The sequence below is a fragment of the Papilio machaon genome, chromosome 10 (genome assembly GCF_912999745.1).
Source record: "Papilio machaon chromosome 10, ilPapMach1.1, whole genome shotgun sequence".
Taxonomy (NCBI): Eukaryota; Metazoa; Arthropoda; class Insecta; order Lepidoptera; family Papilionidae; genus Papilio; species Papilio machaon.
This window is the reverse complement of record NC_059995.1, coordinates 2,589,324-2,614,124: the sequence shown is the minus strand read 5'-3', so window position 1 is coordinate 2,614,124 and position 24,801 is coordinate 2,589,324. Positions and strand designations below refer to the sequence as shown.

General features: G+C 32.4%; 2 protein-coding genes across 2 annotated transcripts; both read left to right on the top strand.

Annotated features, from left to right (window-relative positions):
• The first annotated feature begins 41 nt into the window (after positions 1 to 41).
• Positions 42 to 12,268, top strand: LOC106717511. Its single transcript, XM_014511383.2, has 2 exons — positions 42 to 95; positions 11,048 to 12,268. Exon 2 carries the CDS (start codon positions 11,058 to 11,060, stop codon positions 11,943 to 11,945), a length of 888 nt encoding a protein of 295 aa, XP_014366869.2. The 5' UTR covers positions 42 to 95; positions 11,048 to 11,057; the 3' UTR covers positions 11,946 to 12,268.
• Positions 12,269 to 14,385: 2,117 nt separating this feature from the next.
• Positions 14,386 to 24,465, top strand: LOC106717476 (protein CLEC16A homolog). Its single transcript, XM_045679594.1, has 16 exons — positions 14,386 to 14,753; positions 15,092 to 15,231; positions 15,670 to 15,818; positions 16,959 to 17,101; positions 17,227 to 17,313; positions 17,390 to 18,459; positions 18,829 to 19,035; positions 19,530 to 19,716; positions 20,192 to 20,318; positions 20,801 to 20,939; positions 21,044 to 21,204; positions 21,892 to 22,047; positions 22,361 to 22,502; positions 22,936 to 23,035; positions 23,349 to 23,472; positions 24,237 to 24,465. The coding sequence occupies exons 1-16, from the start codon at positions 14,551 to 14,553 to the stop codon at positions 24,354 to 24,356; spliced, it is 3,255 nt and encodes a 1,084-aa protein (XP_045535550.1). The 5' UTR covers positions 14,386 to 14,550; the 3' UTR covers positions 24,357 to 24,465.
• The last annotated feature ends 336 nt before the right edge of the window (positions 24,466 to 24,801 follow it).

Here is a 24,801-nt window from a genome sequence, read left to right as displayed (position 1 = left end):
AACTAAACACTAACGGCAGCTTTGTTTTTTACAGGTGTATTGTAGGACATCCCTACAGTCCCGACTTGTTCCAGCTACAACTATTAAATTAAGACGTAAGTGTAAATTTATATATTTTTCATTATTAATCCTTATTCTACTGTATAATAGAATAGCATGAGTTTTGTTTAAACAAGTCATACAAATACTAAGAATCTCTAATTCTACTTCGTGTATAAATGTCGTTTTGTGAAGCAATAATATAAATCCAGTCTTTCGCTTGTTCTTTAACGTTTGAATATCAATTGAACGTTTTCTATTACAGTATTTATTGATAATTGTAAGTCCCGGGTCAATGGCGATCGAGCTCACATTTCTAGTGCGTACAACGCCACGTTTAATGATAAAGTAGTTCTAATACGGAATCTATCAATTTGCAATGCAACATAATTAGTATGTATTAACAACATAAAAGAGCGGTGGTTATGCAACCAGTGAAGCGTGTGATTTAGGTTAGAGCATTGATATGTTCAGTCTGATTTTTTTTTTGTTTTGATTGATTCACGATATTTATTACTTTCGTTCAATTATTTCTTACTCCACTGTTGTCTTCAGAAATCAAACAGTTTTTACTAGTTGGTCCATCTTATTAAATTGGCCACTAGATATGAAAAAAGTTGTTAATTTTTTCTTTATAAGGAAAGAAGTTATACCAACTATTTATCAATAAGTTTTGTATTCCTCTCACATTATTGAGTGATAAAATAGAAATAAAAATATTAGACAAAGAATATAAATCACGTAACAATGCATTCAACCAAAAGCACAGTGACACATTTTATTATGTAAAATAATTAATAAATCTACATTAATTAGGATTTTTTATATTTTATAATTTTCTATTAACATGCTTTAATAAATTAAGCACGTAAATAAAAAAATGACTGTTGATAAATATAAATATTGTTTGCAATAAATAAATGAACGCATGTAATTTGCACTGCAATCAATTTCAATTATTGAAACTAATGCATAGTCTAAATGTATGAAAGTACCATTGGGGTTGCCTCTCGATATTTATCATTATTTATCTTTGTTGCGCTTTTGGACAGCCCTAACTTATCGGCACTAATGCTAATTGTTAGCTATTAGTTGGCACTGAATTAACAAAAGAGATAGTTTTAATAATCAGTTCGTGGACTTCCTTAATAGAGAAACAAGTGTTTGTTACATTCATAACAATAGAAATAAGTTACATAATTGTTTTACGTATATAATTATGAATGGTTTTCAGTGATCCGCTCTATAATATCAATAATACTGTAATATTGCAATGCATTGATTGCTTGCAAAGTTATCATCCCTCTATTATTAAAAAAAAGCTTTATTTTGCATCTACAGTCATCGTCTTCAGGTGATACATGTCGCAACCGAAAAGCTCGCCTACACAAGTTAGGGGTGACTAGGCCATAATTAACCACGCTTGCCCATTGCGAGTTTTGTGACTTCAGACTCATGTTTGAATTTCTTCCCAGATAAGGTTGTATCACGATATTTTCCTTGTGCGATAAATGTATATATGAAATCTCGAAAAAATCGAAAAACACATTAGTACATAACGAGGATCGAACATGGACGTATAGATTTTGGTTCTCTCCTGTCAAGCACTTAACAACTGCACTACTGACAGTACGTATTAACAATTCTATCTTAAGTATAATTCAAGTTTTAGAATGTAAACCCCGTAATTTAGTATCTTACAATCAAAATGCTGTAACATTAGCCATTAGTATATAATATTGGCAGTAAATTGACATACCGGAAATAAGTCTTCTATTAAAGATGTTAATTAATCAGGTACGTTTAAATCGTATAAAATTATTAATGTAACAAGATATGTTGACACCAAATAAACTATTAGCACACAATCCAATGACCGTGTGGTATGTGGTCTGCCTTTCAATCCATGTGTTAATGTCGCGATGTATTATAAAACAAGTCAATTGACCGAAAACTAGGCTAGAAACAAGTCATCAATAATTTTCCATACTGATTTTTATCAATCATTTAACGGTAAAGTTAAGACACAAACTTTAATTTTATAGACATACTAGCTGTAGCCCGCGACTCTGTTCGCGCGGCATTAAAAAAAACTTTATAAGTAGCCTACATGTTCTACAACCGTGCCAAATTTCATCAAAATCCGTTGAGTCTTTATGGAGATACCTCCAAACAAACATCCATCCGTCCATCCATCTAAACATTCGCATTTATAATATCAGTAAGATGAAGCTGCAATACCCTAATGGTTAAGGATACAGATTACCTATCACAAAGTCATGGTTTAAATACGCCATACGACTATTGTCGTGAAAGTAAACACAAGCCTAATTGGAATTGTTAAAAGTTAGTAAATTGTACTAAATCTGCTAATTGTCTCATTCAGAATAAGGAAGGTTCATCAAAGGGCTGGAAAATATTCTAAGTTTGTATTTTGTTTCTAATCTGCAAATATTTTAAGAATAAAAAAAAACATAAAATGGTTGAAGCCCTATTTATTTTATTTAAACGTAGAACAAGATAATATTTAATAACAAGCTCCTTACTCACTTTACAAGTTTGGTTAACAAGCTTGAATGTGTACATTGTTACATATTCTAAATCATGATATTCAACATTATTTTTTATAGAAAATCTATCGGAAAGCGCTTCTTGTTAGACTTGTTTAACAAGGCAAAGTTCCCACAGGATGTCTTGTGCATTATTATAATAGAGGACACAAACACCATACTGAAAAGGTACAGTCACGTCCAATGGCGGTATTCCATAACACGATAATCGTTTGAACGACTCGTATGCCTTGAAATGTTAAACACTAATGTTACTGTACCATAGAAAACTGACAATTGTTTGTTTGATAAAAACATTGATTGCACCCTAATTGTTCATATATAAGAAGGTATGAAGTTCTTTGGTAAGTCCTGAGCAATTTTTTTATAACTGGTATACCGCGAATGAAAGCAACTGTACATTTTAAAGTTTCTAAGCATAACTAAAAAAAATCTAAAGTGTTATTGTCTCCAGCAAAATTTGACCGAACCGCATGACAGTAATGGTTTGGTGGTCAATGGTCAGTCGGAGGGAAAGCCTTTGACTACATAAATGGATAATAATTTGCGGTCGAGAAATATGATGCCTACTTGTTTATAGAACGCCAACCAAAGAAAGTACCGCACCGGTCGTAGATTTAGGCTCATTTTTAAACTTTCTTTATTAAATTTTGATGTTTTGAGTCTCCGCTCGCAAAATATTCGTATAACAACATATTATTATTATTATTTTAATACTTACGTACTTACTTACGTTAATACTTCTATGTTATCCTAAACATGTTTAATTTTAAATTATAATTATTGATTGTTAAATACAAGCTTGGATAATACAATAATCTTTCCTTTGAATTCTAAAACTAGTATCTGTCAAGCATTGCCTGAATTATGAGGGAAAGTGTCTTTAACTATGAGGCAATGCGTAGTAAAACGGTGATACACATTGACTAGTATTAAGAAACTAGTCAGATCATTAGGTGCTTGTGTGCAAAATAACGCCTTAGTATTTAAATGAGTAAAGTTTCATTGAATTGCTCATTAGAATAATGAAAGAGCCGATCTATGCTTAAACTATTCGTGTTTACTGAAGACTATAGAAGCAAAGTTGTTACAGGGCATGTGATCTTGCTTTAACAAATTGGTGAACTGGCCAAATCATCAATGAAATAAAAAGTATTCCTACTTGGTCCTCTGCTTCAAATTACTAACTGTCGGCTTCTGAGACCCAAAATCTTTGTATTAAAATATGTATAACAATATGTTTTAAACGGGGTGTTTGGTCTCACAAACCCACGGTCAGTTTAATACTGCTGTTAGAATTGTGACGTTAAAAGCATATTAATTTAATATACAGTATGATCTAAATGCTACGATGCTCTATTTTATTCATTACTGTATATGTTTCACGTTTATAAATATTGGAATGCAATCAATTTCTCGTCTCACTTCAATGGTTATTCCAAGTAATCGTCGGTTTTGTCATAAAACATTAATATCAATCATTAGTGATGTAATTCACTTGCGATGCTTGTATCTTATAAGAAACTTAACGAGGTCTGAGTGCGGTTCGATTGTCGGTGTCTTGATGACGTCATTACGTTGGATCTTTTCCTTTCATGTCCACGAACCGTAGTGAAAGTAGATTAAAAAAAATGTCGTTCACATTCCTTACTACCATTACGTTATCTGAAAAAGGAAATGTTATCTCATCTCTCATATTAAATTAACTCTTAAACATTCTTAGTGAATCAATGGAACATCCTGTATAGACTTAGATGCATATTAAAAGAAAAGTATTAACTAATGTCAAGAGCTTAGATTTAAATCCTTTGGATTTCTATTAACAGGACGCAATGTTACGGCCGATCGCTTTACATTTTGTTATCTTTCACTGAAGATGTTAGAATACAAATAAAATAAAAAGCTTAGTGAAGATCACGTTCCTGCAAATGTTCAAGTGATTACAATCCCAAAGACAGGTATCTGAGCTGCTTTAATTCTTAGTAACATCGTTTCAAGAAGTTTTAAAAAAAAGTTTTATGATTGTTGTCTGGATAGCAAAATATATTAAATTACTTTTATATACTTTATTTAGGTATATTTAAACTCGAATGTAACATGCTTATATGCAAAAGAGAGTTTCACGCGTAGTTGGGAAATCGGTTAGGCTTTTTAGCAGTGCAGTGAAAATTTAACGCGTTTTAACTGCACTCAGGTCGACGGCATAGAATTGCCTCAAGAAATGCAAGCGCGCAGATCTCTATTTGTACGCGAAATACCAGAACACTTCAATACTAATTACTTAGCAACGCTTACACTGGGATTTGATTTTTATTTAAGGTTTTTTTCACATTTATTATGTGTTATTGAAAATAATGGGAGTGTCGGTGGCTCAGGGGTTAAGCACTTGACTTGTAATCTGCAGGTCCTGGGTTTGAATCCCACCATGGAAAACCAATGTGTTTTTCGATTTTAAATTTACATATGTACATTTGTCCGTTGTTCTTACGGTGAAAGAAAACATCGTCATACAACCTAAGTCAACATATACACATATCTGCGAAGAAATTCAAAGATATGTGTGAAGTAAACCCGCACTAGGCCAACGTGGTTGACAAAAAAAAAAAACTTAAAATCTTTGAGGTTGTATCACCACAAAAAACTTAAATTGTTCTCAAGTTTATTAATTTATTAACTTAATCAAACGACTGATTTTAGAAAACTTAACAATAAGAACAAAGTACAAAATTTTCTGTGATCGATTAACTTTGGTTTTCTTAATTTGCGGTTAACTCGTGGTCTTTACAAATGTCTTTGAAATATCCATAGATTAACTTAAACTAGCATTTGCCTGCAACTACGTTTGCGCGAAATTAAAATAAAAACTTAATAAGTAGCCTCTATGTTCGTCCAGTGTATGTTCTATATATATACCAAATTTCATCGAGTTTTGTTAAGCCGTTCTGGAGATACATTATCATCCTCATAAATGAACAGATATAATAATACAAAAAAAAATGGAATTAATTTCAAGAGTAAAGCGCAAAATAATTCTGAAGTTTAATTTTATACGTTCATCTCGCACACTAGTTTATTCACTTAATATCTTTTTAAATGTAGTAAATGGAAATTAAGTACTACATATAATGCATAAATTAACACGATTCTTATATAATTTATACCATAATGAGCTTGCATTGAAGTATACTTCCATATCGGTTTAAAAGTTGCTGAACATAAGTTGTCAAACATGTTCTTATTCGCATTTACTAAGTAGAACCGATCCGATTACATGGCAAGTTCATTAAACGACCACCACTATTTACAACAAGAACCAGTGTCAATCAAATCAGTCAATGGTCGCGCTTTATCAATATAAATTATACACTTCAAGTCAAATTTAATGGTATACTAAATAATTTGCAAAAAATATTACGGATGTTTGCGTGTCTTATATTAATTTAAATTATACTTCTACTGAGAATGTATAATTTTAAATACAATCTTTTAATTGACACTAAGAAAATAAAGAATCTACACTAATAACCATTTGGTACATTATAACCACGACTAGTCTGAAAACACTACAGCGACGAAGAAGACGAACCATTTCACTTCTCTGAGTGCGACTAACATAATTAAAATTACTAATATAAAAAGAGAAAATTATTACTCGATAGAAAATCTGTTTTTACCTATAAATTTTCACATTTGTTCTTAGTCACACGTTAATTATACTCGTATATAAATAACTATCTTTTTCGGACCCGTAAATTTGTTAATAAGTGTATTTATGAAGACATCAGAGCTACGGTCGTCAAATAAAAAATACTTAACATATCATAATTATAGGTTTAATTAATATAAATAAAAATACGCGTTAACGCTTTTTATTCATTGGTTTTTATACTATAGTGCACTTGATTTTTGACAGCTTATAAATGAATGATCTTGCGCCTAGATGTTCAATTGTGCTTACTAATAACTGCTTATCTATTCAAACGCCCACATGCATTTTCTGATATGAACTGATAAAAAACATTTTATATAAAAACTAGCAGTTGCCCACCGACTCCGTCCCCGCGGAATAAAGAAAAAACTTAATAACTAGCCTACGTGTTCTTCCAGACTATGTTCTACATCTGTACAAATTTTATCAAGAGCCACCCATCTAAACTTTCGCACTTATAATATAAGTAAGATGATAAAATCGCTTTAAAGAAATGAAAAAAAACGTAATTACATTTTTCAATATTGTAAGTTCTTAAAATGAAAAATCATAATTAATTAAAGTTTCAAGTACCGTATGATTTAATATTAGGTAAATGTTTTACACATGAATGGACACCTGGTACAAATTTTTATTTTTAAATATTAAAATTAAATTCCGTTGTAGTTATCACAACGAAAAAGTACATTGTTTGTAATATTTAGACCTTCATTTGGTACCCATACATAAGTAATATTATACATTCATTTTATGCTTACGTCTTACAGTGAAACTGGTAAATATGAATAGAGAGAAATACTTCAATTTACAGATTACGTGAAACGAAACATGCATAAATAATAAATACAATTGTATAGTTTTATGAACGTGTGTGGCCGAGACTTTCTCCTTGTGGACAAATTGTAGGCAATGCACCGTAATGCGTTGTCGCCTTCTATAGCAAACGGTTAGCTACAGCTGTTGGCAAAAAGATTTATGATGTTAAACCATTGATAAACTATTACTCAGAATTACGATACACTTATTGCGGTGTATAATTTACAGATCAATGATAGCTTCTAAATTCTATAAGCCAAAACCAAAATCGATTAAAGGACAATAAAACTGTTGTTATATATCCTCTCATACAAAGAAAATAAAATTAGCTTAACATATTTAACTTCAACAGCTAGGTTTTCATAACATAAATGAGATTAAAAATTACTAAAAAAATGGTACAAATATCTCGTATTAATTTCATCAACTTAAATGACTCGACCCAAATATTTACAAAAGAGCATACAAAATAAACATAAACCTTTAATTTGCACAGATAAAAAACGTACAAAGATATTTCTGATTCGGTCAATTTTCATACATAATCTACGATAAATATATCAATAATGGTTACAAAAAATGACATGTGAATGTGTTGAGATCATTAATGCAATGCAAAAGATTTCGCAAAAAGCATAATTGAGGTCGGAAATACATCTCACTTTGCTTGACGTTTTATTTCAAGAGGACATTAACTCTTCGTTTACTTTTTTTTATTCATACAACTTTTTTGTCATCAGCCAGTAAACTTTGAGTATTGATAAATATGTCTATCAGGAATGGTAAGTCAATCTGTTATGCATAAATTGATTACAGAAGCTCGTTTAGTTCATTAAAAATAAAAATAATAAAATATTTAATACAATCACTTTAACTGCATCTATAGGCATTTCTCTTATGAATATACTCGATGAGTTAATCTATGGTTATACTTTTATTCGTAACTAGCTTTTACCCGCGACTTCGTCCGCGCGGAACAAAAAATAGAAAACGGGGTTAAAAATTATCCTATGTCCGTTTCCTGGTTCTAAGCTACCTGCCCACCAATTTTCAGTTAAATCGATTCAGCCATTCTTGAGTTGTAAGTAGTGTAACTAACACGACTTTCTTTTATATATATATAGATTTTAGATACAGGTGTTAAAAATGTTAAACTATTAAGTACCTATCTATAGTTTAAGAGATCATTAAGTTTTTTTTTAACTTAGTAGAGTACAGTAAAGATACCGTTTAAGGTTACAATTACCTTCTTAACTGTCTAATGCAAGCCACATTTATTTAGTGTGGCCAAGCCATATTTAAATTTAAATAATTCGAAAATTACACGCCATGAATATTAGAAATTGCGGTCACAATAACGCTAATCATGATCAAATTATGTACAATAAAGATTAGAAGTATTTTCTTATATTATTTTTTGTAATGTTAATACTTAAAATAGAGATACGAGAGATTTTATAAAATCGTTAAAATTAAAATTTAGTCATTGTAAAAGTGCATAACATTAATATCTTTTTAGTTAATAATATAATAGTATTTAAGTTTTTTGGAAAAATATTCTAGTTAATATGAGAACCACATATTGACCATTTTTCATTTAAATTTAGCAGATTATATTAGAATAGATGTAAAAAACAGAAACCGATATTTTCTAATCTGTAAAATGCATTTGTGAAAATTAATAAATAAATTCGACGCCCCCATCGAATAATCCCGTAATGTACTCTTACCGGGTTCTTGCTTTTCCGTCGAAATCTTCATCTAAAGGTCCTATTAAACGTTGTGAATATTTTTTTATATTTTTCTTAATGTTAATTACGAAAATAAAAAGTCATTATTGAAACAGATTTTTTTATTTATTTCCGGTATTATAATTTTTCCGCCATAGCACAGAATACGCCCGGAATACATGAATGAAAATTAAATACGATGAAGCTATAAAAATTAATTTTGTTTTGGTATCTAAAAGATTCTTGTACAATAATTATTGATGAAGTTATTAAAGAAATACGGTTATTTGCTTCTCCTGAAAAATTTGATTTTTCCTATTACGGGGTTATTCGGTGGGGGCGTCTAATTATACCACAAAAGTATTACGGATTAGTTATTTAATTTAATTTAATTTATTGTGGACTAAACCATAATAGATTTTTTTACGACTGGACTTTTAATTCATATTGACCGTGTGCAGCCAGCCTAAACATAGTGCGGTAACTCATATAACGTTACTTAATATAACCAAGTAATAATAAACGAGCTTTGATTTTTATTGCTTTTTAAATCGGACATATTTAATAAGGCCCCAATCATTTTGATGCAATGGTTCGTGATCTTTAATTTGTTACTATCTTAATGTGTTGTGATCGAATGTTACGTTTCTTCTGTGAGATAATAATAGTGCATTATTTTATTGATAACTGTCGTAATATACGTTTACATGACTGTTATTAGTTTACTCTACCAGTTCAATGACCCGATTATTTTATTTTCTGTAGAAGGTAGTAAACTAACCGGATTCTTTTTTTTAAGATTCATAGAATATGGACATGGAAGATTATATCACATCAATTTACCTATCAAGCGTATTTTTGTTTTATATCATAAGATGACAAAAGAGCTTGCGGTCATCTGAATTTGCAAAAATCGCTAAGCAACTGCTGCCCATAAATTTCAGATGCGTTGGCTACCTTTAACAGATGGAGAAGGGCACACATAGAAAGAGGATATTTTTCCTTCCTACCGTCAAATGATCTTCCCCTTCCCATCCTCTCCTTAAAATAAAATAGTGGGAAGGGAAAATGGACTAATATTGAGCCTTCGACACGCAAACGCACTCATAAGACAAAACTTTGTTTCTACTTAAGCCTTGTCTTCTGTATGGTTGTGGTATTTCACTGCTCCAATGTTAAATTGGCAAGAAAAGTATGCAACACGATTCACATGTGATTGCAATATATAATTATGTTGCAATTTGTTACGATGAGAATATTGTATTCTTAATAACTACAAACACATTTATCACAAATAAATAATATTAAGGCGATCATTCATTAAGGATAACATTAAATTTGAATAAAGAAAAAGTAACGAGTATAAATTTAGTAATGTCGGCAAAACTAATCCTTCGTTGACATAACTTTGAGTTGCTTAATGTTGCCTCCGTATTTTCAAATAGAATGTGAGGGATGAAAATATTTTTCAATAAAAATGTCACTGCAATCGAAACGCACAGTACGTTTCAATTGCAGTGATATTTGTATAACAAAACATGTTATGAAACCCAAAACATCAAGATTAAGTAATACTACAGTTTATAAAACGGCTTTAATTAAATAAATAATTGGATACCTAGGAAATTGGCGCTATGATAATTAATTGTTCTTATGATGTTAATTAATTCGAGCATCTACACGAAGTATTTTACAACATCGCTACCTCTTCTATTTTTTTATCTTTATAATTAAGAACGCTTCGCTTGTTATGAAGTAAACGAACGCTGGATCTGTTATAGATGAGTGACCGGTTTATTAGTGTCGGAAGTCTATGAAAATGATCATTATGATTAACATACTCTATCCTTTTTAACAAACCACTAAGCATTTAAATCAAAGATATGAAATATACTTATTTATATACTACTAGCTTTTACCCGCGACTCCGTCCGCGCGGAATAAAAAACCGAAAACGGGGTAAAAATTATCCTATGTCCGTTTCCTGGTTCTAAGCTACCTGCCCACCAATTTTCAGTCAAATCGATTCAGCCGTTCTTGAGTTATAAATAGTGTAACTAACACGCCTTTTTTATATATATAGATTTTTGCTGTAGCTATTAGTCGATGTATTTACTTGAGAATTATTAAATTAAGGTATTGAATAGATAACATTGTAATGTGATATCGTTTCTTATTTTCAGATCCAAGAAAATGGTGAAGTCCAGTTTCCTATTTGGGCTAGTAGTCCTGGCGGTGGTATGCCCGGGCCAAACCGCACCGAGAAGAAGGTCTCGTGCTGCTGCCCTCCCTACGGAAGGCACATCAGAGGCACCCATCCGTGAGAGCAAGCTTGAAGAGAAATACAAAGAAGATATCACTACAAGCGCGCCAGAACCAACGCACAGAAGAAATAAGGCACTAAACTTATTCGGCTACTTTCCACCCTACATGTCTTCTGGCCTAGACTACGCGGACGATGATGATGATGACGTCACCTTCGCAGTCAACGATGATAACTTTAGCGGTGAAGATTTATCTAGAACCATCCCTTCTACACGCAGACAGCAAAACAAGAAGAAGAACGGCAACGGAAACCTCTATCAGAATGATAACTTGAACTCCCTGCAGTACGATAATTCACCCATTTTCTATATTAGATTACCCCCTACACCTTACATGTTTGTTCCCGGTTTAGGATATGTATCACAACCGCCTTCTCTTGGCCCGCCGATGTCCCCACTAATGTCTCAAGGTGTTCCTCAAGTAGCCGATCCGTTCATCAATCTACCTTTAGACTTCGTGTCGAATGGGAAACCGACTGGCGTGTACCAGTGGAGCGGCGCTGGTTATCCCCAGGTGCCCCAAATGGGAGCTGTCGATCCTTTTGGATATGGTGCCCCGCAACCTATCATACCCGCACCGAGACCGACCTACAACCCTCCAACATATCCCAAACCGAAACCAACACCAAGCAATTCTAAGATCACCAATCTTAAAGGCCCATATGTCTTCAATGGAAAGCCAGGCGATAACGTCTATGTACTAAGAGATACTTACAATTCAATATACTCTGACGCTCTCCAAAACTTCTACCCCTAAAACATAGTTGGTGCTAATAGGATATACATAAATTAATGGCTCGTATCGAGCTTATGTGTTCAGAAAAACAATTTTGGTTTTTATGTTCAATGATGCAATCAGCTTATTATCCTTACATGTTATACTTTTAATAGTATGGATTGTATTTAAATTTTTTTTAGCAATTTCCGATTTTTGTTTCTGCAGAATTCCAAGGACAAATACAATTATTGAATTTATTTTGTTTCATACAAGAAAGTTTACAACAGGATTTAAGTTAAAGAACCTTTCATCAAGAAAAAGACTTCAACGAGATTTGTTAAAAAATCACAGCAAACTTTTTACTTTTGTCTTTTTCATTAATGTCGTGAGACGATTGATTAATTAATAAATTTAATTAAGTAGTAATTTGTCCTTAATTATTAAGATAGAAGCCTCTAATTTAATTTATTCTTTTAAAACGTAGAGATTATTTAAAATTATAATTTATTTTAGACAAGTAAGTACAAAAACTGCAATGTTTAATCCATCCACTAGTAATACATAGAAATGTGTTGCAACACAATAAATGTATTGTTTAAAAATAAATAATATTATAAATAGTTACATAATACTTTTATACTACTTGCATTTTATAACTCAGTGCTTTATAAATTTAATATTAATTTAGTTTTTAGTTTACGACATATGAAAGACTTAATTATTTCATATATTAGATAGATTTAAGATAATATAATTATGCCTCCTCCTAGTCTCTCGTGAATTATATGTAAACGAGATACGTAGAGAGTTTACGAAAACCACAATATGTTCGAAAAAAATAATGTTTTGATACAAAACTGCTTTCGAGTACGGCTAATGTAATTTGGTACTTACTCAAAGTTGAACAGGGTATGTAAACAGAGCGGAGTATTGATCCTTTATTCCAAAAACCTGTAATACAAATTGAATAATACAGTTCATTCAAAATACTCATAATTTTCATAATCACCGTAAATTACAGAGAAAATACAGTTCAATTAAATTGTTTTACGTTCATCTTGAATATAGTTATGTCATATTTTACGTAACTTTTCACGGAAAGATTATTATTTCTTGATAAAATAAACGTATTACGACTGTGCAGTGAATGATGTAAGGTCAATTTTAATGCAAAAACATTTAGAAATGAAATGTTAGTGTGGTACGATTATGTTCTCACAAATTATCATTGTGATATCATCACTTAAAATAAGTATTATATATTTTATCAATATTTACTTTAATTTTAACTCAGAAATTATTTAGTAATTTTTGATAAAAAAAAGTTTTACAAAAAAAAATTCTTTGTTACATTTAAATTGTGGTAGTTGTTCAATTAATATAACAACAAGGACAGCTGAAAATTTACAATAATTTATAAAATCAACGTAGCTATAAATCAAATAGGAGTTTATTGAATAAGTACATTTTTGTCACGAAGTTCATAAATATCTTATAATATTCTTCACACAAATGTGGGAAAATTGCGTTTTTTTTTACTTCACAAATACACAAAATATGTAATACCCTAAAACGAGTGAGAATAAATACATTTTTTTAAATATTATGTTTGTTTTATTTTTGTACCTTACGTCAAAACTGTACGAAATTACAGTTGTAGTTATGATTTAAAAGTCAAAAGATATCAAATGAGACACGAACCGCTAACGGAAAACAATACCAATCCCACTGCCTTAATATGAAAAGGAGCCCCCTTAGGGCTCGAAATAAGTCACTGACGACACTGGATGCAATGTACGTGAATGTAGTCAATTTTGTTTAATTATAAAGATGTCTCAAGATATTTTAAACATTTTAAAAGATAGTAAACAATTTTTTTTTTATTAAAAATGTCTAGATTTTTTTTCCTTAATTTACATTTATGAAATTTAAAATAAAAAGTTATAAAGCAATCAGCATTTAGCAGCACGAATATAGCAAATCCACTTCAGGTTTTGGAAACGAAAAGCATTGCCGTTTTATTAACTTGAACTCTATTACCTACACGAATAAGGGTCATGTTATTTATTTGTAATATAAAAAAAGCTTACATTGCATAAAATTACTACACGAGTAACTTTAAATAAATTTCCCGCTGTGGAGTAAGGAGGATTAGATGATAGTGCTGCCCGTTGAGATAATAAGACAAGTTAAAAAGTATTGCCAGATCGGGTAAAAGGAAAAACTTGTTACGTATCATGAATACTATTTCTTTTGCGAGTTACTTATTTTTAATTTTTAAACAGATAATTAGACACCTTAATAATTACTTTTAAAAAAATACGCAAATATTAAAAAGTTATGTGAAATCAGAATCAGTTCGATTGACAGTTTTTGAACGAGACACAAACTGTCAAAATTACTTTAGCACGTAAGAAAAGAAAATGTTAAAATAACACGAAACTCTTTTAAAATATAAACAAAGCTAAAACTATAAAAATAGAAAAACTAGCAACAATTTATGTAGCATATTTATTTTCTTATTGGTATAGCTTTAAATAGTAATTCGCGAACATGTGTGTTAATTGAAGTGACGTTTATTAAATAACAAAAAGAGTAGAATGACCTGTGTTTTTTATTTTCTTGTTTAATATAATTGAACGCAATGTTTCGGAGTCGAAGTTGGTTTGGTGCATCTTGGGGAAGGCCTAAAAATCCCCATTCTTTGGAGAGGTTAAAATATCTACATAACATTCTGTCTAAAAACACAACCGTATCAGAGAGTAACCGCGGTACCCTCGTGGAATCTTTGAGATGTATTGCAGAAATCCTGATATGGGGTGACCAGAATGACAGTTCTGTGTTTGAGTAAGTGACCTTATCTGCAAATGGAAAATGATTGCAAAACAGTAATTTTTATAAATTGTTGTACTTTACAATTTCATGTTTAATGTCCCTGTTGTGAAAACATTTGGTATAATTGTGAACCAACTACATATATGTTTGTTAAAGTTTCCATTATTTATAAACAACTTTTAAAATGCTTACTTTTTAGTTTCTTAGTGCCACATGTAAACAAACAACTTTATGTTTATGTGCCAAAGTAATTTAAGTTACCAACATTTTACAATGTACTTTATTGGAATTCTATGTTTATCATCTTTACAGGGTGTTTTGTAAGATTAAAAGTTGTATGCTCTTTCCAGTTTCTTTCTAGAGAAGAATATGCTCTCTTATTTCCTTAAAATAATGAGACAAAAATGTGGCGGATCTTCTTATGTCTGTGTTCAGTTATTGCAGACATTAAACATTTTATTTGAGAATATTAGGAATGAAACATCCTTATGTAAGTAAATAACTCCTAAAGTAATACTTAACATTTAATGTTAATCATTTTAAAACTTATATCCATATTTATTTTTACATAATATATTTCATGAAATTATATAAAACAACACTGAAATATATAAAAAAAAAATAGTACTCCACCAGCTGCAGAATGCCATGACCCAGGCAACCAGAGTTCAGGACTGCAGAGACAAATCTTCTTACTATATATGCTGTTTCTACAATAACTGCCTTTTGTGTCGAGCCCTTTAAATATTATTCAGTGTCTTGTCTGGGAAAGAAGCAAGTATGAGATAATTTTCTCAATAAATGTAAATTAAATTATTTTGACTTACAAAATGTAAATTTTTACTCAGGAAATCACAAAACACATCAAACCATACTTGGGTAGTGAATAGTACTCTCACTGTTTTAATGATTTCTTTGTTATTTTCAGATTATTTACTAAGTAACAACCATGTTAATTCAATAATAGTTCACAAGTTTGATATATCAGATGAAGAAGTTATGGCATATTATATTTCATTCTTGAAGACTTTAAGCCTGAAATTAAATAATCACACCATACATTTCTTTTATAATGAGGTAAGAAATTAAAATAATACTATCACTATTGTATGTAAAATGTGACCTTTACTGACAAAATACATACTCGTATAAAAACATAGCAGTTGCTTTGCAACTCTGTGCGGAATTAAAAAATGTACTAATAAATATAGCCTACATCACACAGTGATAGTGTGGCAATAGTGAAAGAATTTTTCAAGTCGGTTCAGTAGTTGCGCCTACTTAATGCAAATGGTATTTTGGCGATGGGAACCCATAGATAAATTTTAAATAAGGAAGAAATAAGTAAATGTAGAAAAGTAGTAAAAAGTGAAGATAGATTGTTTTATTATATTGGCAAGCTGGGAACATTAACCAACCCAAAGTCTGATATTTTTTGAACCATAACTTGTCCTATCATATCACCGAGGGTTAGGTTAGGTTAGGGTTGACTAGGCCATCATAGTGAACCACGCTGGCCCAGTGCGGGTTTCTTTCTTATCAGATATATGTACAGGTTGCATCATGATGTTTACCTTCACCGTAAAGACACATTGATACATGACACGATTTGAACTCAAGACCTGCAGATTGCAATTCAAGTGCTTAACCCCTCAACCACCAATGCTGTACTATATGTTTTTTTTTATTAATTTTGTGTACAGAGTGTTTGCAAGACTCCCTTTATCAAATTATTTTTATAACATACATAAAAATTATTTATAATGCTGATATTGAATACTCGTACGACTTTTGTGATAAGAAATTATCTTAATTAGAAAAAAATGTTTCTTGAACTGCAAACATTGTAAACTAAATGCCAACAATGTAATTAATAAATTTTATTTTATTTTGTGTTGAACATCTTTTTGTAGATAATTTGACGCCCATTTAGAGAAAACGTAGTTCTCCTCATTCATTCAATTATGGAAAACTATGTTTTCTCTAAATGTACCCATCATCATCAGTTCACTGTACATCTCCACCAAGCAGCTCGGAGACTACCTTAAGTTAAGGGTGACCCCTAAATGTACCCAATGCGTTGTAATGATATATACAACTAGATTGAATTTTCTACTTACATTTAATTGTATTCTTCACAGTATTATTTAAATTCTTAATCAATATGTTTATAAATAAATAAAACACTCTGTATGTTTTTTGTTGACTGCCTTTCAGCATACAAAAGATTTCCCACTGTACACTGAGGCAATAAAGTTTTTCAACCATCCTGAATCAATGGTTCGAATCGCGGTACGCACTCTTACATTGAATGTATACAGGGTGCAGGATGCCAGTATGCTTCGGTTTATAAGAGATCGGTAAGATTTTTCGTCAATTATACAATCTTTAAAATAAAAAATTTTACATTTGCATTGAGATTGATTCATTAATATTATGTATTTAAATACATATGTACATCAAAAGGTAAATTATATATTTTCAGGACTGCAGCGCCTTATTTCAGTAACTTAGTTTGGTTTATCGGAAAGCATATATTGGAACTAGACGCATGTGTCAGAAATGATGCTGAGTATGTATTAATGTTATAATTATATGTAAAATTTCCGTATTATTTATTTGTAAATTAGTAAATTATTGTTTTTCAGCCATCAATCTCAACAAAAATTGGACGACTTAGTTGCAGAGCATTTAGATCATCTGCATTATATAAATGATATTTTATGTTTAAATATACCAGATCTCAATGATGTTTTGACAGAACATTTGTTACACAAACTGCTTATCCCTTTATACATTTATTCTTTAACTTGTGAACCGACTAAAAGACCTGTCACTTCGTCCCCTTATAATAGAGACCATATTCAAAGTATAGAAGTTATTACAAGAAACTTAGAAGCTATTTTAAAAGGCAAAAACACTGATATACCAACAAGAATGAACTATCCTATACAAAGAATAGAATCGGAAGAGGAAACTAAACCTTCAGTATCTTGTGTCGTGGCTTTATTCTTGTTATCTCAAGTATTCTTAATCATTACCCACGGTCCAATAGTCCATGCACTAGCCTGGATTATTCTGCAATCAGATTTATCAGTATTCGAAGAAGGTGCAACTAAAATATTAGAAATGTATCTAAGTAAAGCAAAAACTAATGTCAAATTGGAATTCTCGAAACCACAATTGAGTTTAGAGAAAGCTCTAGAAACATCCGGACAAGAAAGAGATTACACTACACCAGAGTACAGTGGTGCAAAAGCTTTTGGCTACGATACAGATCATTCCAGTTGTGATCTTGATCCAGAACTTGTGTCGACTTCCCTACCTTCAACATCACATATAAGTGAAACATCAAGTATAGCTCATGACTCTACTGAAGATCTAGTGACACAAATACAATCTATTAAATCTTCTATAGTTTCAGCACAAAATATGCCCGATTCACCATTACCGGATTCCGGTATTGATTCTAGCTCGTCTAAAACTATGTCAGATTTAAATAATATTACCGATGAAGAGAAACAGAAATTGTTAGCTGTTATACCCAGTACGTCAGCTGAAAAGAATATGCCTATAGAAAATATTTTAGAGATAGAATTGAAAGAAATTGATAAAAGACCATTCTTAAGGACGGTTCTAGATTCTTTAGATTGCAGTGAAAACGATTACAAAGCGTTGTTCGCTTTATGTCTGTTATTTGCTTTAATAAATAACAAAGGTGAGTATTGTCTACAAAAATATTTTTAACATGTTACTCGATCTTGTTCTTATCATCATCATCATCAGCTCACTATACATCCCCACTGAGGGGCTCGAAGCCTACCCCAAGTTAGGGGTGACTAGGCCCACGCTGGTCAAGTGCGGGTTGACTTCACACATATCTTTGAATTTCTTCTCAGATATGTGCAGCATCACGATGTTTTCCTTCACTGTAATAACGTCGGATAAATGTTTTATTCTAAGATATGAACTAATTGATTTCTTTTTTTTTTTGCCTACCTTTGGTATTAGTCGGTAAGAATTTCTTAAGTTGTTGAAATATTTTAAACATCTTTTACAGTATTAAAAAGTAAAACATTATTTCTAGGAGTGAATACTGAGCTGTTGGATACGTTATTATGTCCTGAAGAAGATACCACATCAAGGAATTCAAACGTAAGTGTTCAAGAAGAAGGATCAGATGTCGCTAGTGGACAAAGAGATACTCCAGTGCGAACAAAGCAACCTCTACAAAGTTTCAATGCACTTCTCATAAATAAGCTGATGGCTATCGCTAACCTCAGTTGTAAGCCAGGTAAAGTTGATCAATTATTGGTACAAGTATCAAATTTTTTTTTAATTTAATCGCACTATTTTTTTTCATCGCATTAGTAATTTTTAAAGGACAATGAAATAATTTTGTTACTTCTTTCAAAATAATAAAAATAATTTTTTTATGTCAAGGAAAGAATTTTCGCTTTAAGCAAATCGCAGTCTATTTGACTTAAGGATCTTGTGTTGCGTTTTAAATAAAGTCGAACCTGGATAAGCGAGAGTCCAAGAGACCGCAATGTTTTTCTCGCTTTGAGAGGTCCCTCTGAGTTTCTACGGAAGTCGTTCGTCGGAACTGGACATTGACTCTCTTATAGAGGCTCCTCGCTAAGTTCTATTAGCCTGTAGCCTAAAAAACTAAACCTATTTCGATGAGTGACATGTCATTCGATTTATATCCAACCAAAGAGTGTCATATGCAGTCAGGGTTTTTTTTGTTTGTTTAACAAACAAAGAAGTGTTTTTTTTTTTCTATAGCATCCAAAGTGAGATTGGTGACATGCGAGCTGAGTGTGTGTTTGTTACGTATGGCGCTGCAAGGTACGAGCGGGGTTCCAAGTGTACATCACATCGCCGCAGCGGAGACGTTACGCGCACGCGCAGCCGCATTGGCTAGGAATTTCTACAAGTGTGATGATATCTTTCTAGATATGTTCGAAGACGAGTTAGTATTTACTTGCGTACTAAACTAATGTTTACGTAATCAACAGACAATTTATAAGAAACTAGCTGTCGCCCGTGATTCTGTGTCGCGTTATTAAAAAAAAAAACTTGATAAGTAGCCTTTGTGTTCTTCCAAACTATGCTCTGCATCTGTGCCAAATTTTATCAAGATCCGTTGAGCAGTTCCGGAGACACCTTCAAACAAACATTCATCCATCTAAACATTCGCATTTAAGATTAATAAAAATTCGAACAAAAAAAAAACAAGGCTTAATTTGTGCAACCTTCTAATGTCTAAAATAAATGTTAAAGCCTACTTTATATTTATATGTTCACGTATTGAGGTAACCTAATGATTATTGAAATTGTTGAGTTCTATTATCTCAAGGAAGAATTTTTGTACAAAATAGAATAGCCTTAAAAATCCCGGTAATAAGTGAAGAAAGTTCCCGATGTATTATTTCTATTTATTGCAGATATTGTGAAATGAGCAAACGTCCATTAAACGTTGAATGGTTGTGTATGGACGCCGCCATTTTGTTGCCGCCCACTCGCACGCCCATGTCGGGGATTGCGTTCGCGAAACGACTGCCCAGCGGAGAGGTCAGTGATAACACCATTTCTACATCTACATAGATTTGGATAGAGCAAGTTTTTTTTTATTTGTTAATAACTATATAGCTATGATAAGAATTTAGATAAGAAAACTAAAAACTACACAACATTTTATATAGTTTAAATCTAACGAAAAACTGGTCTGGTTGAATGTTTTTTTTTACAAAACATCTAATAGTTTTTCACTGAAAAAAAGGGTTTCACAAGATGTAATTGCTCTATTTTATAACGATATATGACGTTATTTTGCCTTCTGCTTACTAATATTGTAAATGCGAAAGATTAGATGGATGGATGGATGTTTGTTAGAAGTTATCTCCAAAAAGGCTGTACTGATCACAATCAAAATTTGACAGATAACATAGTCTTAAAGAACACATAAGCTACTAATTAACTATTTTTTATACCACACGGACCAAGTCGCGGGCGATAGCTAATCTACTATAAAAACAAATAATTGATATTCGTAGATGGAGCGAGCTCGTCGTGCGATACGAACTTTCTTTCTCATCCGCGACTTGCACTTGAAGTTGAGTGGTCGCGCGGACACACAACTGCCGCTCGCCAACCCCGGACACTTCGTGCAGGTCGGCGACGTCCTCGACCTCAGTCAGTATATATCTCGATACTTTATACCTTGAGTTTTACTTTCTGACAATTTACAGAAAAATGAATGGGATTTTTATCAATTCATGCACTTTTTTCCTTTCCAGATGATTCAGATCTGATCTCATGCGACATAATACAGAAGGACGGCACTTGGCACCATAGGTTTCTGGCGGTGGACCATTTCCAGATCATCTTGGTGGAGCCTGACAAGCAGAAGATGGGTTGGGGCGTTGCCAATCTCGTCGGCAGCTTGCAGGATCTAGAAGTATGTATATAAGATTTTATAATTAATTAATAATCATACTAATATTATAAATGCGAATGTTTAGATGGATGGATGGATGGATGTTTGTGTGAAGGTATCTCCGGAACGGCTTAACAGATCTTGATGAAATTTGGCACAGATGTAGAACATAGTCTGGAATAACACATAAGCTACTTATTTGGTTTCCTTTAATTCTGAGCAGACGGAGTCGCGGGCGACAGCTAGTAAATTATAATTAACAAAATAGATATTTACAATGTGAAAAAATAATTAAAAGATCGTTAGTGATTTGATTGATCGGTAAGACACAATTAAAATTCAGTACTCCCCCCCCCCCTTAAAAAGTCCTGCTTAAACACTTCAAATAAAACATTTGTTATCTGTGTCTTTTCAGAAAGAATGAGAGGGACAAATGTTTTTATATGAGTATAAACAGTTCACAGAAATCCACACTTATAAATTGTAATGCCAAATTGTATTCCTTCCATCCATATACAGTCAGGTTGTTTTTTTTTGCTCGTTTCAAATATTCTTAGTTTATTGTTAAACTTTCATATATCTTGTCGGTCCAAGGTCAAGTGCGCTGCACCCACTGCGCAGTGCTACACCTAATATTCTGAGCTGTGACTCACTCTATGATAACGGCCGTTAAGATATTAGAATACATTACGTATTGATGTGTGACAGATCCAAGGCGACAAGGAGGACCCTCGTTGCCTGCAGCTGACGGTGCACAAGCCGCGTGTGGGCGTGGGCGCGCCCCCCCGCACTGTGCTGCTGCGCGCTAAGTTCAAGTTTGACGACCACATCCGCAGCATGGCCGCAAAACAACGTCTCACCAAGGTCATACACACAACACTTTTAAGTTACACATTTCATCTATACAATTATTTAAATTGGATTGTCTGTGTGTTATATCGTAACATGATAATTTGCGTTGTTTATAACAAAAATTGTTTTTTTTATAATCTTTGTCTGTCTATCTGTATGTTCGTTAGGCAGCGTCTGTTCCGGGTAAACTCCGGCTGGACTGAATTTGACGGACTTTAAACTAGGGCTTATTATAAGTTATTTTTTAATTCAGCGTGAACGAAGTCGCGTGCGACAGCTAGTATATAATAAAAATAATATCAATTTGTGTAATTATTTTGTGTAGGGTCGTACGAAAGCCCGTCAGAAGAAGATGCAGCAGATCGGGCGACTGCTGGAGGTGTCGGGCATCTCCGCGCCCGCGCTCGCCACAAGACATCGCCCGCTGTTCACAAGACCCGGTCTTTCCACCGTGCGAAGATCTTCGGGTATAAAAAAAACATGGCCTAACAAATCTAATACAGTTAAAAAAGTCGCTATGTCTAACTGAATAGACGACTCGCGTCGGCGATTCAACTTTGTATATCCGGAGTGTACGCAACGCGATTCTAATCGCGCAACTATATTATATTAATTACCATTTAACGTTGTCTTGTGTATGAAAGACCTAATTTTTTTTATATCATAAGGACAAATGAGCGAGTAGCCAACTTAATTCGCCGAAATAGCGACCGTTGCCATATAATCGACAAAGAAAATTTCCAATTTCTCTGTCAAATCTACTTCCTATTCCCATCCTTTCCTTAAAAGGAAAGGAAAGATGTTTAAAATTAGACTTTTGGCACCAAACTCATCAGATTTTCATTTCACAGCTGTCTTCTGTGTGTTTGTGGTATTTCACCAGGCTGTATATTGTTGCAGGTGGTGAGAGCGAGGAGTGCGAGCGGCGGCTGCGCAGACCGAGCGGACATTTGCTTAAAGATGGCATTGTTGTGTACCGCGAGAGGACCAGCAGAGAGAGGTAACTTTATACATCATTTCTGTTTGTAATGTTTTGGTTGTTAATCTGTTTCCACTGATGAAACATTCTCAAATACATATTGTGATAAATGTTTTTGTTTGTCGCTAGTGGAAATCCTCCTTTTTATTTGTGTGCAATAATTATTATTAACTTTGAATCAATTGTTAATTATAAAAAAAAATATTTTGTAACCTATTTTTTTTTTCATTACTTTTGATTGTATTAATCGCGTTTTTTTTTGTTTTGAACTTTTTTTTTTTGGTTTATTATATTTGAATATATAACTGATGTAAACTAGTTTTATGTACTGCAGCAGTGTATCAAGAAGCAGCAGTACTCAGGGGTCACGAGAGGGCTCTCCGCGTCCCCGATCTGAAGATATACCTCTAGAAGATATCAGAAGGAACATGGCAGCAGCAACGCCTGTCACAACACAGGTTTGTTACAGAATCTTCTAGAAGGAATACTATTTAGAAATAATTGGATAAGTTTTTTCCTTTGAAAATTATTTTTTTTAAGATGTAAGTAACATATAACATTTTGATAAACAGTGATAATATCGACGGCTCCAACGTAAACTTAAGTAACTTAAAAAACCAAATTTTACACAAGCGTATTCAAACGTGTATCTCAAATACTATTTATCACACAATTTTTTTGCAATATATTTTCACGAAAACGTGAAAATAAGTAGATCAGTGCCTCACGAGTTAAGCACTTGACTTGCAATAAGCAGGTCCTGGGTTCAAATCCCGCCATGTACCGATGTGTTTTTCGATTTTCGATTTACATATGTACATTTATCCATGTGATGTGATTTATGTGATGCAACCTGCACATATCTGAAGAAATTCAAAGATATGTGTGAAGTCAACCCGCACATAGCTGTGGTTGACTATGGCCTAGTCACTCCTAACTTGGGGTAGGTTCCGAGACTCTCAGTGGGGACGTTCAGTGATTATGATGTGAAAATAAGTAAAAAAAGATGGCGTTTAACTTATTATTTGTTACTTAAATAGCGAAAAATTTAATTTTTTTTGTACAGTCTCCGCAGTGGAAATTCACAGTTAAATATTTGATTAAAGTACAATTTCAACAGTTGATTTTCAAAATTTCAATATAATTATTTGTTAAACCCCACGTAATCTTCATTTACAAAGATACTGATTCACATAATCTACTTTTTTTAATTATATTACAGAGCCAACCGAGTACATCGAGTCAACCTTTAAAAGTGGTTACAACATCCTCTGAAGAAACTTCCTTCATCTCTGGAGAGGTGCCGCGATACAAAAGAAAGGGAATAGTCGAGACCATATGATATTAGCCTTTATTTCTAACACAGTAAGGTATGAAATCGAATGTTTTAAGGATTTATGCAGATTATCTTCATATGAAGAAAATAATCTATGCAATATGCTTGATTCTGGACTGTCTCAAAATGCAGTAGCGTGAAGATACTTTTGTTTATTTGTATACAGTAACTGAGTTATCTGTCGTTAGGTCGCATTTGATGTGTTGGATTACAGAACGCTTAAAAAATGAAGGTTTTTCCAAAAAAAAAAATCCAAATTTTTTTTTCCCAAAAAATTAATTTTGAAATTTTGCTAAAAACTGTAAAAAAACACTCGACCATAACATAACATTTGTCTAATGACGTCATAGTGACGTATAGTCCTAATAGCTTATGTTGAGAAATGACTACGTAACTGGACATTAAATTCCATTGCGGGTTTACACGTATTGTAATAATTTTCGTGTAATTC